Source organism: Schistocerca americana, chromosome 10 (assembly GCF_021461395.2).
Source record: "Schistocerca americana isolate TAMUIC-IGC-003095 chromosome 10, iqSchAmer2.1, whole genome shotgun sequence".
Taxonomy (NCBI): Eukaryota; Metazoa; Arthropoda; class Insecta; order Orthoptera; family Acrididae; genus Schistocerca; species Schistocerca americana.
The window spans coordinates 184,134,056-184,151,341 of NC_060128.1; the positions used below are offsets into that span (position 1 = coordinate 184,134,056).

Consider the following 17,286-nt stretch of genomic DNA (forward strand, 5'->3'; position numbering starts at 1 on the left):
CTGGTGCTGAATGAAATGTTGGAGAGAGAGCTGTGCGTAACTTTCAGGAGAGGATCCAAACTTGTGTTCGGCAAGAAGAAATTCATCTCAAAGACATTATTTTCTGCACCTATTTAAGGTATATAGATTTAAGAAATGCAGTGAAAGTACTGTTACTGAATTCAAGATTTTGTAATAAAACCAGGTTTCAGCTCTTCATCGGAAAAATGTGCGTCTCGTCTGCTCTAGCGTCTACTGTATCTGTGTGTGAAAATGCTGTCGATGATACACAATTGCTGCCAATAGAAAGTAAAGCATACACTCTGGTGTGTACTGATGTGCAGTAAAGACATCTGCAATGCACTGACAAAGTGGTATTGAGAACAAAGGAGGTAGATGGTGGCAGCTTGGTGCAAGGAACATATGAGTGTTCAAATTTACAACAGGGCTAATAAACCCGAAGACAGCTATCGAGTATTTAAGGACTGACCTGTGTGCACTATCATAATGAGCACAGAATGTAGGGGTAAAGAGCCCCTAAAAACACAAGTCTTACTGGTTTGTCTTACAGGCTCATTAGCTGGAAATACTGGGAATCCCTACCATCTGTCTGTCAATACCCTCCCTCAGCAAAGAGTCCAGGAGTAATAATAGATGAAAATCTACATTGGACTCAGCACACAACTGCCATGTACAAGGAGGCATCAGCACCACTTCATGCACTATAAAAATATAAAAAGCCCTTTATCTCCTGACCTGAAAAAAAATCATGTGCAAAAACTTACACCTCCAGTTATTGATTACAGTGATGTTAGGCTGAAAGTCCTTTCTGAGGGATGTTCACAATGCCTGGAACTGGTTATGAATGCCTGTCTTTGTTATATCTGATTTTCAGCTCTTTGCTTGTATGTCACCACCATATGCATAGCTATCCGCAGACAAGCACAGAGATTTCCATACCCTCTGTCTCCTCTACTGTCGTACTAACAAACATTGTCTCTTATACCTCTCCTCGATGTTAATGCTCTTGTCTGAACAACATGGCAGAAACACCATCTGAGCGCAATCCTTTCTGTACCGCACCATTTCTCAGCCACTTTCTCAAAGTCCCTTTCAGTAACAGGAACCCAATTCTGGAATAACCTCCCTCCCCCCCCCCCCCCCCCCCCCTCCCCAATGATTGCTTGCCTATTTCTTCATCCATGATAATGGTTTCCTTCTGTTGTCCATGGCATATAATGTGGTGGTTGCAGAGGAAACAGTGCTAATTTTTTTTAGCTCTAAATGATCTCTTGATAGTTTGCTTTCTGTGTGTGCAGTGCTGAGAGAGAGAGAGAGAGAGAGAGAGAGAGAGAGAGAGAGTGTATTAATATATTAATGCATTGGTTATACTGAAGTGACAAAATTAATGGCATGGTGATATGCATGTATACAGAACTGTAAAATGGCACTGCATTAACGGACTGTCATTTATACTGGCATGATTCATGTGAAAAGGTTGTTGACGTGATTATGGTCATATAGCAGGAATTAAAACTCTGAACATGGAATGACAGTTACAGCTAGATGCATGGAACATTCCACTTCAGAAATCATTAAGGAATTCAATATTCAGAGATCCACAGTGTTGGGAGTGTGCCGAAAACAACAAATTTCATGAATTGCCTCTTATCATGGACAGTGTAGGGGCTAATGGCTTCCGCTTAATGATAGATAGCAGCGACGTTCGTGTATCAAGCTACCGGACAAGCGAGACTATGTGAAATAACCCCAGAAATCATTGTTGGACATACGAGGAATGTATCAGTAAGGCAATGTGGCAAAATTTGGTGTTACTGGGCCACGACAGCAGACGACAGACGCTAGTGCTCTTGCTAACAGCACGACATTGCCTGCAGTGTCTCTTCTGACCTCGTGACCATACCTTTAGGACCTCAGATGACTGGAAAACCATAGCCAGGTCAGACTAGTCCAGATTTCAGTTGGTAAAAACTGATGGTAGTGTTAAAGTGTGGCACGGACCCAAAAAGCCCTGGGCCCCATTGTCAACAAGGCACTGTGCAAGCTGGTGGTGGTTGTATAATGGTGTGCTGCGTCTTCTGGTCGAACTGAACTAATCGTTGACTAGAAATGGTCATGTTCGGCTAGTTGGAGACCGTTGCAGCCCTCTTGGATTTAGTTTCCAAACAATGATGGAATTTTTATGGATGATAATGCGCCATGTCACTGGGCCACAGTTGTTCGTAATTGGTTTGAAGAACATTCTGGACAGTTCGATATAATGCTTTGGTGAGGCAGATAACCTTACGTGAATCTCATCAATCAGTTATGGGACATAATCGAGCGGTCTGTTTTGGCACAACATTCTGCACCGGTAACACTTTCGCGACTACATGTTGCTATAGAGGCATCGTGGCTCAGTATTTCTAAAAGGGCTTCTGACAGCTTGGTGAGTCCATACCGTGTTGAGTTTCTGCACTACAAAAGGCACAGACACAATATTAGGAGATATCCCACAACTTACGTTGCCTCAGCGTAGATGAGAAGATACTGGTATCCTGCAAGGCCTCTTCATTTATTTTAGGTAGGTGTAATTGTGGTCTCCACTCCAAAAACGGGTGTGATGCACTAGTCCATCCTGTTGAAGCTTCTTAATCTCTGCATAATTACGGCACCCTAAATCCATTTAACTTTTGTGCTGTAGTCAAGACTGAAACTCCTATTAAAAATTTGAACCACCAACACTTCCCTCAATTACAAAATTATTTCTCGATGCCTCGGGATGTTTGCTGTCAAATGAGCCATTCTTTTAGTCAAGTTGTACCATACATTTTTCTGCCTAGTTACATTCAATCGTAAATGGATAGGAGGAAGTGGTGGGAGAGAATGATTTAAATTTAATGCAAAGAAGTCTGGAGTGATGGTGACAACAAGGAATAAGAGCAGGTGAGGGGCAGCGGTGGCGGCGTGAGTCCTGCTTGGGTAGCTCAGACGGTAGAGCACTTGCCCGCAAAAGGCAAAGGTCCCAAGTTAGAATGTCGGTCCGGCACACAGGTTTAATCTGCCAGGAAGTTTCATTATCAGTGCCACACTCCGCTGCAGAGTGAAAATTTCATTCTGGATTCATGATATTTGCTAGTTCTCGAGGTCTCTGATATGGATTGTTTGGTTTAAAACATTTAAACAATCTACATCATACCTCGAACGTCTTCCTGAACGTGGAGAGTCACTAATGTCAAAACAATCCTCCTTAAAACAAGAAAACTATTTTCTTGCCGTGCTCCATGTAATGGTGTTATTTCCGTACAGGGTGCAAATGTTTCTGGTTACATCTGCTGTTGTCACCCCTCTATTGAACCCAAACAGAAGAATGTCAGAAATGTTCAGTTTTCTCCACTTGGCACTTGAGCTTCTAGCATCCACAGCTCCGTTCACCATCTCCAAATGACAATATGTAAACTAAAATGTCAACAGTGAACTACAAATAAAGAAATAATCAATAAATAAACCCATAGAAAGCAGAACACCAACATGCAAAACAAAAACACTACGAACTTGTGCATTAACCTAATGTAAAACACCTTCAAACGTGTGATTACAAAAGAGGTAATGTGTTATTTATTTGCTTTAAGCATGTAAGTGAGCAAAAGTTCAGGAAAGGCTCGAAATTGTGCCTAGTTCTGTTAAATCACTTAGTGCTCTCGTGAAACATTGGTTGAATATAAATTGAATAATTTGCACTGCATTTTAAGCAAAAGCCAGTTTATCATGAATCTCAATGTTTGACATTGTGTCCGGGAAATAACGTCCTTCATTGATATAATTTTGCAGCTACATTCAGGAAGACGTGCAGACACTGTCTGCGAAATGTGTTACAAGTGTAGTCAGTAATTAGTAGTAAAAAAGTAATAAAGTAAAATGTCATGCATGATGCTGCTGGTTTACTGTGCGAACAGTGGTAATTACTAAGTGATAAACTTTTTTCCTTGCATCATTTTGTGGGGAGTGTCAGCGACAAAGAGTGTCAAAGGTTTGAAATTGTGAAGAGTTTGTTGTAAGTCCCTAAGTGCTCTCATTGACAAATACTGGATAAATAATATCCAGGCATTTGCATGCCGTCAATTACGTTGTCTTGAGAGACTGTAGTACTTCTATTATTGTGTTGAACTTCTCACATGAGATTATACCTGTTAGAGTAGATTATGACAGTGTTACCAATTTTTAAACTTAGTCAATAGCTAAACGAAATAAATCAGATTTTTGTTGCATCTGGAAGCCATTCCGTAGGCATCCTTCAGACAGGTCATGCTACCTTGCCTCCATGTTCTGGGATAGTCATTTGGATGTCTGCTGTAGGAAGAGGTTTCCCAAGGGATTACGGTTCATAACAAATTTCAGACCATGCATAAACATCCACATTTGTGGCCACTTCCGTGAAATGCTTCTTCAAGCACATGCAATAGTTGTTTAACGAAATTCGAAAAATGCTGAGGAAGCAAAGGCTGTTTGTTGCACTCTCTTTGATTCAAAAGAGAGCAGGCAAATCACAGGCAAAAGCTAATGAAATTTGTACATCTATGAAAAGATCGATACAAATACTGCCGTTATACCTTAGCAGTAGAGCTTACCGAAAACCCGAGAAAATTCTGATGCTACATAAAATCATTAAGTGGGTCTAAGGCTTCTATCCATTCACTCAGTGACCACTCTGATGTGGCAGTTGAAGGTAGCAAAATGAAAGCCAAAGATTTTAAATTTTATATTTAGGAAATGGTTCACACAGGAGAATTTTACAAACATACCATCGTTTGACCACTGCACAGACTTGTGTATGGAGGACAAAGTAATAAGCGTTGTTGGTGTACAGAACCACCTGAGAGAGTTTAAGGCAGATAAGTCATGGTATCTTGGTGGAATCCCAGCTCGGTTCTAAAAAGAGCACTCCACGGCATTCACCTCATACTTGCCTTGCATTTATCGCGAATCTCTCACTCGTTGCAAAGTCCCAAGTGACTGGGAAAAAGTGCAGGTGACTCCTGTGTATAAGAAGGATAAAAGAACAGGATAGGAATATTATAAATATCTTTAAAATCAGTTTGCTGCAGAATCGTTGTACATATTCTCATATAAAAAAATAAGAACCATTGTTGAAAGACAATAGGATTCCAGATTCGTAGATTTCCGTAAAGCTTTTGACATGGCGCCACACTGCCAACTGTTACCAAAGATACAAGCATACGGAATACATTCCCAGGTACACGAGTGACTCAGACTTCTTAAGGAACAAATCCAGTATGTTGTCCTCGACGGCAAGTCTTAATCAGACAAGGGTATTGACAGGAGTTCCCCAGGGAACTGTGATAGGACTGCTGCTGCTGCTGTTGTCTGTATATGTAAATGATCTAGCTGACATGGTAAGCACTGGTCTGTGGCTGTTTGCTAATGTTCTTTGTTGTACGTGAAGGTGTCATCGTTGAGTGACTTCAGGAGGATACAACATAACTTAGACTAATTTTCTAGTTGGTGTGATGAACAGCAACTAGCTCTAAATACAGAAAAATGAGAGTTGATGCAGATGAGTAGCAAAACAAATTCATAGAGTTTGAGTATAGTATTAGTATAGTGCTGCTTGATAGTCATGTCGATTAAATATATAGGTGTAACACTGCAAAGGAATATCAAATGGAATGAGCATGTAACGATCTTAGGGAAGACAAATAGACCTCAATTTATTGGAAGAATTTTAGGAAAGTGTGGTTCATGTCTAAAGGACACTAATGAGTACTGTTAGTGTGTATTAAAGGAAGACACTGAATCGATTCAGGTGTGGGCCAGTTGCTTTGTTACCAGTCTTCTTTGTTACCCTTTCTTGCAGCGGTGTACAATAGGTCTCTAGAAGAGCGTAGCATTCCAAAGGATTGGAAAAGGGCACAGGTCATCCCCATTTTCAAGAAGGGACGTCGAACTGATGTGCAGAACTATAGACCTATATCTCTAACGTCGATCAGTTGTAGAACTTTGGAACACGTCTTATGTTAGAGTATAATGACTTTTCTGGAGACTAGAAATCTACTCTGTAGGAATCAGCATGGGTTTTGAAAAAGATGATCGCGTGAAACCCAGATCACGCTATTCGTCCACGAGACTCAGAGGGCCGTAGACACGGGTTCCTAGGTAGATGCCGTGTTTCTTGACTTCCGCAAGGTGTTAGATACAGTTCCCCACAGTCATTTAATGAACAAAGTAAGAGCATATGGACTATCAGACCAATTGTTTGGTTGGATTGAAGAGTTCCTAGATAACAGAACACAGCATGTCATTGTCAATGGAGAGAAGTCTTCCGAAGTAAGAGTGACTTCAGGTGTGCGGCAGGGGAGTGTCGTAGGACCGTTGCGATTCACAATTACATAAATGACCTTGTGGGTAACATCGGAAGTTCATTGAGGCTTTTTGCGGATGATTCTGTGGTGTATCGAGAGGTTGTGACAATGGAAAATTGTACTGAAATGCAGGAGGATCTGCACCGAATTGACGCATGGTGCAGGGAATGGCAATTGAATCTCAATGTAGACACGTGTAATGTGCTGCGAATACATAGAAAGAAAGATCCTTTATCATTCAGCTACAATACAGCAGGTCAGCAACTGGAAGCAGTTAATTCCATAAATTATGTGGGAGTACGCATTAGGAGTGATTCAAAATGGAATGATCATATAAAATTGATCGTCGGTAAAGCAGATGCCAGACTGAGATTCATTGGAAGAATCCTAAGGAAAAGCAATCCGAAAACAAAGGAAGTAGGTTACAGTACGCTTGTTTGCCTACTGCTTGAATACTGATCAGCAGTGTGGAATCTGTACCAGATAGGGTTGATAGAAGAGATAGAGAAGATCCACCAGAGAGCAGCGCACTTTGTTACAGGATCATTTACTAATCGCGAAAGCATTACGGAGATGATAGATAAACTCCAGTGGAAGACTTTGCAGGAGAGACGCTCAGTAGCTTGGTACAGGCTTTTGTTGAAGTTTCGACAACATACCTTCACCGAGGAGTCAAGCAGTATATTGCTCCCTCCTACGTATATCTTGCGAAGAGACCATGAGGCAAAAACAAGAGATTAGAGCCCACACAGAGGCATACCGACAACCTTTCTTTCCATGAACAATACGAGACTGGAATACAAGGGAGAACCGATATAGGTACTCAAGGTACCCTCCACCACACCCCGTCAAGTGGCTTGTGGAGTATGGACGTAGATGTAGGTTCGAACATTACGCAGTTATTACAGAGATGCTTCTGGAACTGAAATGGGGATTACTGGAGGAATGTGACATTTTTATTTTTTTTTTATTTTTTTTAGGAACACTGTTGACAAAATTTAGAGAACAGGCAGAGTGATTCTATTGCCGCCAGTGACCATGAAGATAAGATTAGAGAAATTAGGATTCGTATGGAGGCAGTCAGTTTTCCCTCACTCTGTTTGTGAGTGGAACAGGAAAAGCAGTGACTAATAGTGGTACAGGGAACCCTCTGCCATGCACCTGTGTAGCCTATGGGTCCACTCAACACTGTGTTGCCTGGACTACCATCAGTTAGTGTAGCAGTGTTTGATGCAAAAGATGTTGCTACTATTTCTACAGTTGTAATGTCTCCTGTAAATCCTGAATCTTAAGTGCATTCTCCTTGTAACTGCTCCCCAGCATTTAATTACATGATTAGCCAGAAATTCCTCTTCTTTGGAACTCTGCCACATCTGTGAAGGTGTGGTTTTTATTTTATCAGTCATCAGTCTTGATGCAGCCCATCACAAATTCGTCTCCTGTGCCAACCTCTTCATCTCAGAGTAGCACTTGCAACCAAATTCTCAATTATTTGGTGGAGGTATTCCAGTCTCTATCACTACAGTTTTTACTCTCTACAGCTATCTAGAGTCATGGAAGTTATTCCTTGAGGTCTTAACAGGTGTCTACAACTTGTTCCTTCTTCTCGTCAGTGTTCTTCATATATTGCCTTCTTCGCTGATTCTGTGGAGAACCTGAGCATTCCTTGCCTTATCAATCCACCTAATTTCCAACATTCTTCTGTAGCACCACATCTCAAGTGTTTAGACTCTCTTCTGTTTTGGTTTTCCCACAGTCTGTGTTTTACTACTATACATTGTTGTGCTCCGACGAATGTTCAATGAGAGGCAAAAAGATTGCCCAGCCTGAATAATTTAGTCAAAGAACAGAGCATGGCACATGCCGAAGTTCAGAAGTGCCAGTGTTCGTAACTCTAGTGTTCTGTGAAGCTTCAGCTTGGTGTTTCTGTCATCAGACAGAAGCAATATAATACTTAAGATGCAGTAAATGATGAGATTCTGTGCAATTTTTCTTATTGTGTCATTTATTTTCAAAATAATAATACAGCTGAGATGTTGAGTCGCGATAGGCACAATAAAAAGATTCACACAAACATAGCTTTCGGCCATTAAGGCCTTTGTCAGCAGTATACACACACACACACACACACACACACACACACACACACACACACACACACACACACAGAGAGAGAGAGAGAGAGAGAGAGAGAGAGAGATGCAACTTGCACACATGTCTGCAGTCTCAGAGAGCTGAAACTATTGTTACATTCCATCCTGGATTTTCCATTGTTTGATTATTTTCAAAATAATTATTTGAGCCTGTAGAAATGATTGAAGTACAAGTAGTGCACACTGGCAGAATTACAACGAGCATTTCACATCTGTTTCAATGGCTGAGTGGAAAGGCACACAATTTACAAACATAAAGGAAGATTGTTAAAATCTAACTAGAGTCAATTGTAACTTTAAATTTTTTAGACCTATGCAGGTAATATTTTAAACCTTAAATCGCTAAAAATTGTGCAGCTGTAGGCTGCAGTAGTTCCACATTCTTTCAAAAGATTCCATTTTCTAATAGTCTAATCTTTAGACAGACAAATTGTAATTGTAAAAATATTGAGAATGGATTTATTTATCTGTAATTACTTCAACTGCTACCTGGTGTGTCTCTATTTTTGAGCTAAGAGAAAGGGATCAGCTGAGTGGCATATGTCATAGGTCTGCTTCAAAACAGCTGATGTGAATATTTGCAAGCGAACGATTGCTTTCGTTGGAAATGTTGCTTATGCATCTGAGGCAGGATGTTGTTATGGTGTTGATTTTTCCGTAGCAAGGAGATGGATTACATGATTTAGAGATAATGGTGAGGTTGTGAGATGTCCAATAACTGGAAGACTAAGAGCCTCTACACAGAGATAAGATGGAAATATCGGTCAGGGTGGCCCAGAATGTTCCTTTGTCACTCATCCAACAACTAAAGAGAGCTTCACATTTCCTGGGCTCGTCGAGAACTGCTCTCACGAGATGGAAGGACCGTATGAGTTACTGTTTTGCTCTTACCAGAGAACCATTGTCTGACAAATAAGCTGTGGTTAGCTATCAGTTGCGAGTTCCTGGGAAGGACATATCCAAGGCACATTCAGTTCAGCAAGCTATGAACATTTCTGTGAAAATGTAATCTTCCCTGGAGCTCGACTTTGGTACCCTGAAGGATGTCTCACTCACAAACATAGTTGTCCATAACACACTAGCATTAAGATTTAGAGCTGGTTTCAAAGGAGGGAGAATATTATTCAGTGCTTTCCGTGGCCTATATAGTCACCTGGTCTCAACCCCATGGAGCATGTATGGGCTCAACTTAAGAAGACTCTGCAGGAAAATTTGCTAGACCCTCCTCTGGAACTGTGAATGTCCTATGGGACTTGGTTCATTCTTCATGGAAGAGATTTGCCATGGATGAGAACGTTTTACACAGACTTGTCAATCCAAGATACTATTGATGCAAATGGCATGTGGACACAATACTGAAGCTATACGTAGCCTACTCTTCATTTTATTTTATTTCATATTTCCGTATAAGGTCAACAATATTAATTTCAAAATACATACCTATTTTTTTTATACTTGCTACTAATTATTTGTATTTTTATGGGAGATCAGATGAATATCACCCTCAAAGGCAGATCATTTATTTTTATGTGAGGTCAGATGAATATGACAATTCAAGGATGATTATTTTTATTATGGTTGGTAAGATAAATATTGCCTCCCCAGGGAAGATTGTGTTTAGATATCAAATTCCCCAAACAATAATTATTGATTTACTGAGGAGAATATTGAAAAGAAAAAAAAGAAAACATAATTTAACAACAAAAAGTAAATAAAGGAAGAAACATTTGCGACATGATAAAAAAAAAAGCTGTGACAAGATTCGATAAGACACACATTGCAGCTGCCATTGCAGAAACAAGTTACTAAGGAGCTTACGATCTCCTCTTTTTAACATAATGGTCGAATAGGTCTACCACAGTTTAAGAACGAATATTAAATTGGCGACAACAGATAGTGGAAGGCACATCCGCTCGCTCATGTAAACTGCAGGTAAGGACTTAGCAAAAATATGCCAATCAGCTGATATGTTTCTCTTAGTTGAAACCAATACACACACCAGGGGGTGTTCGAGGTAATTACAAATAAATACATTCGTTTTCAATGTTTTTACTATACCCGTGTCTGTCTGTCTAAAGATTAGACTATTATAAAATGGAATCTTTTGAAAAACCTGGAAGAGCTGCTCAATTTGTAGCAAGTTAAGGTTTAAAATATTACCTGCACAGGTCTAAATAAAAAAAGACAATTGACTCCAATTGGATTCGAACACTCGTCTTTTACATTTGTGAACCATCAGCCTATCCACTCAGCCATTAAAACAGATGCGAAATGCTCGTTGTTGTAGTAATTCTACTGATGTTAAGTTCTTATATTTTGACTGTTTCTACAGGCTCGAATAATGATTTTTCAAAAGAAATGATACAGAGAGTAAAATTGCAATGAATCTTGACATTGACTGTACCCTAACTATTGTATTGCTTCTATTTGACGATGTAAATGACAAGCTGAAGCTCCATAGACCGCTATAGTTGTGAACACTAGCACTTCTGAACTTGGGCATGCGCAATGCTCTGTTCTTGGACTCTAAATTATTCAGGCCGGAAAATCTTTTTGCCTCTCGTACATTCTCAGAAATTTCTTTCTCAAATTATGGCGTATGCGTGATACTAGTTGTCTTCTCTTGCTCAGGAGTGCCTTTTCTGCGAGTAGTAGTCTGCTTTTGATGTCCCATGCTCCATCCGTCAAGTGTTAGTTTGCTGCCTAGGTAGAATTCCTTAACTTTATGTACCCTGTGATCATCAATCCTGATAAGTTTCTTGCTGTTCTCATTTCTGTTACTTCTCCTTACGTTAGTCTGACTTCAATTTACTCTCAGTCCATATTCTGTACTCATTATACTTCATTCCATTCAGCAGATCCTGTAATTCTTCTTCACTTTCATGGAGGATAGCTGTGTCATCAGTGAGTATTATCATTGACATCCTTTCACCTTGAATTTTAATTTCACTTGAACCTTTCTTTGATGGACAGATGGAACAGTAAGGGTGGAAGACTACATTCCTGTCTTACCCCCTTTTTAATTCAAGCACTTCATTCTTAGTCTTCAACTCTTATTGTTACCTCTTGGTTCTTGTACATATTATTATTACCTGTCTTTCTCTATAGCTCACCTATATTTTTCTCAGTATTTCAAATGTCTTGCATCGTTCGAGATTGTAAATGCTTCTGCTGGGTCTATAAATCCAATGAACATGTCTTATTTCTTCTTATAGTTGTAGAATTAATATTCACCAATATATGTATGAGCCCTCTAACTATAAAAGTGAACAAAAAGGGAGTAATCAATATACTGTCACATTAAAATGTGTGTGTGTGTGTGTGTGTGTGTGTGTGTGTGTGTGAGAGAGAGAGAGAGAGAGAGAGAGAGAGAAAACTGTTTTCATTGTGTTGCATATTCTTAGTAGTCATTCTACATGTGCACTCAGGAGATAATATAAATTATCCCAGGGGGTAAAATTTTTGTGATCATTTGTGAAACAATATTCTCTACAATGTTCATGGTTAATTAGAAACGGCATTTTGCAGCACATAATCACTAAAATTGGATGTAACTAGGAATTGTATTCACAGGAAAATGTTTACTTGCAATATGGAAGAAAGCTAGCGGTGAATATGCTTACAAAAGACTCTCATGTTGATTTTATACGTTATACTGCAATAAATATCAGCATGAATTGAACTTACTGTTGTTCATGTCCAAAGAGTAAATCCACAGATGGCAAATGCTACTTGAACACAAAACCAACTCTTAAGAAGTGTCTCAAAGGCTTAGGTAGATAAAAATGTTCATTCTCATCAGGAAAAGTTTACTGAATATATTAACATCAGTATCAATACAATCATTTTTAATGAATAAACAGCATTGAAGACAAAGGCTGTTTATATTTCAAATGTCTCTCATGGTGTTAAGACGGTTTGGGCATGTTAAAAGAATGGGAGTTGGCAGGATGGTGAGACAGTCTTATGAAATGGCAGTAGGATGCAAGGAAGTAGAGGAAGACAAACAAATAGATCATTGGAATGAAAGAACGTGTGAAATAGTAAAGAAGACTTGGACAGTATGTAGAGAGGTCAGCAAAAGATGAAGAGGCTTCTGCTGTTGTAAACAGACCCAGCTGGGAAGTGTAGATGATTACCATGGGAATGACTGTGAGGATGAAGTGGAAGGTATGATGATGGGGTAATGGCGATGAAATGGAAGGTACGATTGTTATGTGGATGATTGGAAGGTACGGTCATAGTGTGAATGGATGATCGGGATGAAATGGAAGCAGTGGTTGTGATGAGGATGGAAATAGAGTCTATGATGACCTTCTCTATTAATTGCCCTTAATTTGAGTTTGCAATAAATGTAAATGTGAATTCTGCATCAAAGGGCGAAATTGTCTGATAAATGCTATTTCATTGTGAATTGTATCGACATGAACTATTTTATCAGAGAGAGTTTGAAATAACTTTATTTTTTGCAAATAAATATCAAAAAGTAACAAACTTTCAGTTTCTGGCAGTGCACAATATCCGTCAGAGCTTAATTTGGAAGGAGATTGTGCGTAAGAATGCATTGGCAAAATAGAGAGCACCTGTATACAAATGCAAGTATGTATCAGTGCACAAGCAGGCTACGCTATGGAGCCGCTTCAACTGTAGGCAGTCAGATGGTTGCTTAGGTAAATGCTGTGTATGACAACTCAGGAGAAGCTGTGGGACGTAGCTTAAGGAACACATCTGTTTGCTTGCAAAAGTTAGTGTTATCAGGACTCTCTCACATAGCAGTTTTAAAAGATGTGTGTTTTGAACTACATTTTGTGTAAGATACCTGTAGAACTACGTTTACGATTCTGTCAACTTCAGCAAATGTTTGTGTTGTAACCATCACCAAATGATTTGTGCACTCTACTTTGTTTGTGTGTTGCTCGTTGATTTATTTCTTGATTTGAAATGAGTGAAAAAGGCTGATCCTGCTCAGTCAGGGGGTTTGAGGATGACACGACCACCAGAAGGGATCAGTGAAGCCTTAATACCGTATATATCAGTCCTGCTTTTCCCAATGCATGGAGTGCTGATGTAAGCTGCAAAGTGCAAATAGTTTCTAGTCTAAATACCTCATCAGTTCTGTCTGCAGCGTTTTCAGATATTAGTTTCACAGTTACGAATGTCCACGAATGGGTTGTGTAACTTGCTAATCGGGGCTTATGTGCTGCAGGTTAGAAATAAGTTCCGATGGTAATTACTGAATCTGGCAGAAGTAGAAAGTTAAAAGAAAAATAGTTGCTCATTTCATCAAAAATAGACCTTACAGTTTTAGGTATCTAGTTATCAGATACCCCCACATAATCTTCAGCATTCAGTTGTAGCAACAACTTGAGAAAGCTGCTATTGTGTTCTAGTCTGAATTAGCGTCTATGTGACCTGAGGCAGAAGATATGAAAATTTCATTGAAATGTGCTCATTGTATGCCTAGTCTGTGTAAATTATATCTGCCAAGCCTCCCGATTCAGGGAGGAGACTTACAATTTTCTATCTCTCTCCCCCCCCCCCCCCCCCCCCTCCCCAAATCACCACCTCACCTCGCCGCACCCCCACCCACCGTCCCATTCAGCCGTCTTAATAGTAATGTCAGTTACGATGATAGGAAAGTAAGGATGACACAACACCCAATCTCCAACCTGGCTGGGGACACTTTGCGTAGCAATCTGCCAAGATGGACAATTTTCCACTTTTTCTTGTACTCCTGATTATTCCACATGTGTCCTGATTTGTACTAATTATCATCAGACCTTAGATGTGTATTCTGAAAACCTGGCATTTTGATTTTTTGCCAGTGGTCAGAATTTGGTTGCTCATTAGTTGATATTAATAGATATATGTATCCAGGGTGGCAGTTCGTCAGGAAAACCTGGAATTCTCAGGGAACTAAATTTCACCTGGAAAAGTTGGGGAAATCTCACAGAATTCCAGGAAATTTAATAAATTCTCAGGAAATTCGGTTTTTAATGTAGCACTGAAGTTCAGTTTTTATTGACTTTTGTAAATCACAAATTTCAAAATACATTATATTTCAAAGTGTGTTAATTATATGAATATTATTCCATAACAGTTATTGCTGCTTAAAAGCTGGGGTTAGTATAGCTCAACTGAGAAGAAAGAAACGCCATTTTTCTGGTATGACATCATCCACCACCACCACCACCACCACCACAAATTTATCAGGATCTTATCGACACTACCTTCATTCTCACACCTGGCATTTTTTTTTTTTTTTGAGAAGGAGCTGTCTTGGTACTGAAGTTCATTGAAATCAGAAAATCATGTGCAACCTGTTGTGTGTCCTTTGAGTGTTTCCATTTCTGTTTTTATAGATATTGCATATTGGTAGCTTTGTGACATCATACAAAAAACTTGTATCAGTTGTCTTGGGTTATAAAAAAAAGATCCATGGCTTTTTGATCATTCATATCTCCTGATCCTTAAACAGATTTTTCTAATTTTTGGTTTTTGAAAATTGGCAGGTACTGTAATGTCTCTCAGCAGGTGGTCACGGTTTTGCAGGGTCGACAAGTAGCAGCAGCAGTGGGGAAAAGATGGGCAGCATCTTAAAGTTCTTCCGGCCGCGCTCCTCGGCGTCCGTGGCCGTCTCCTCGTCGAGTGCCTCTGGCCACGGTCCGACTGTCGGTGACACGGGCTCGGCCGGTGGGCCGTGCCGCGGCACAGAATGCTGCGGCGTGCGGTTGCAGCTGCCGGCGCCCGTGGGTGACACCACTGCCGTGCCGGATGCGCCGTGGCTCGAGTGCGATGATGAGACGGTGAGGGTGCTGACCCGGAAGGAGTTCGAGGACGTTCTCGGCCCCAAGCAGTCGAAGACTTCATCCCTCACACCGTATCTACTCTTCTACGTCCGGGTGTAGCTGTACCACACACGTACAGTAGTAGGTCTCGTGTCATCTCGAGGGAAGAGTTGTTAATAGTGGTGGAGCCAAAGCAGCAAGACGACGTTCCAGGGAACTTCTTTTGAGTGAAGTACCCTGTGACTGAGCACTGTTACTTACTGAGGTTGCTTCAAATTTTGTGGCTTTTGAGATCTGAGAGGCACTATGTGTTAAGTTTGTGTTTATTTTACTCAGTTTAGCTTGTTGGGTGTGGGTGACATCCTTAATACTTTGCATACACTTCAAAATTTTGAAATTATGATGGTAATATAATACTGAGGCATCCTTGTGTGGAATAGAAATAATGGATGAGTAAAGGTAACAACTCGCGTGTAGTTAGTGTTGAATGGTCAACATGCACTTGAAAGAGATTGAAATTGGGGGCAAAAATCATATTTTTTACCCACTTGTTCCAGCAATTATAATTGTAAAAATATAACTAACAAAGAATTCATCAAAGTGGCCATATTTGTTGCAGGAATTATCTGTAATCATTATTTATGCAAAATAGGCTTATTTTATGTCTGTGGATTGCTCTTTATTTCAAAGTGATTGGTTTTGGGTGATGTGCCTATCCTTATATTATCTCGTACTTACAGTAACCAGTCTTTACAGAACTGTTACTTCACTATCATATACTATCGATCATTGGTTTGTTGAGAGTTGGTTTGTCCTCTTCTGATCCTGGATGTGAGTGTGAACTCTTAGTTCTGTTAAGACTAGTTACTCTGTGACTAAGAGATATACTCTGAAAGTGGTCACAATTATCCGAAACTGAACATTTTGTGAAGAAAGGCAACAGATTGATGGGTAATAAAACCATTTTGTAAAGAATATACAATCTTTAGCTTCTCATGGGTGTCAGGATCCATTGCTGTGGCAACTCAGTTGTGCTTTTCTAAGCTGAACATGTGACTGGGGTGCGATCTGATCTTTAGTGATACATAAGGACTTTTGCAGCCAATATCACGTGTAGAAATACTTTTATTGCGTTGAGGAATAAAAATATTTCATTGTGTGATCTTGGCTGCAAGAATTCTTGTCACTAAAGATCAGATCATACCCAGCAACTTGTGCAACTTATAAAAGCAGATCTGAGTTGCCACAGGAATGCATCCTGAAACTCATTGAAAAGTTAAAGATTGTAAATTATCTGCGAAATGGGCTCTTATTTCCTGTCAGTCTGTTTCCTCCTTTTGCAAATTGTCTGGTTTTTGGACAGTGTTGACTATCTGTAGATCATCTCTTAGTTTACAGAGAAATAAGTCTTAAAAGAACTGTCAGTTTGCTGTCATATCCAGTATCAGAAGAGGACAAACCAACCTTCAACATACCACTGAGTGATGGTGTGAGCAATGGTAGATTGTAGTGAGCTAACAGTTCCATTATGAGTGATTACTCTGTAACTACCACCTGCAGTCTGAAAAGAAAAAGAAAAATGAAAGTAGAACAGGTCCTTTGCCTCTTAAGCACATAATCCCTCTGTTTTCTTAGTTGTGTAATTGAAAACTCGTTAGCAGACTTGCGTGGAAAGTTGTCAGTTTCTGCTTCAGCCATTAGAGTTATTACAGTGACCAGTGCTCAGGAAAATATTCAGACTTCTCAGTGCTATAGTACTGTTCTGATTAGTTGTATGGGCTGGAAAATCATGGCTAACTGCACGATTGCAAATTGTTACTATGATCACTCAAATAAGTGGTAACTGCTAAAATTATTTACGTGTTGAAATGTGTGTGTGTGTGTGTGTGTGTGTGTGTGTGTGTGTTTAAGGATGTCCACAATGTTTTTGGATAGTTTCAGGTTGCAATACTGCCTATTTATTTTTTAAAACTGACATTTATTAAT

General features: G+C 39.8%; 1 protein-coding gene across 1 annotated transcript in view; it reads left to right on the forward strand.

The window, feature by feature from the left end:
- LOC124552373 (ubiquitin carboxyl-terminal hydrolase 1) overlaps positions 1–15,420 on the forward strand; it is a 73,906-nt gene extending 58,486 nt beyond the window's left edge. Inside the window, exon 10 of the mRNA XM_047126637.1 lies at positions 15,065–15,420. Coding sequence (XP_046982593.1) covers positions 15,065–15,420 — 356 coding nt within the window. The remainder of the gene's footprint in view (positions 1–15,064) is intronic.
- Positions 15,421–17,286: the final 1,866 nt, after the last annotated feature.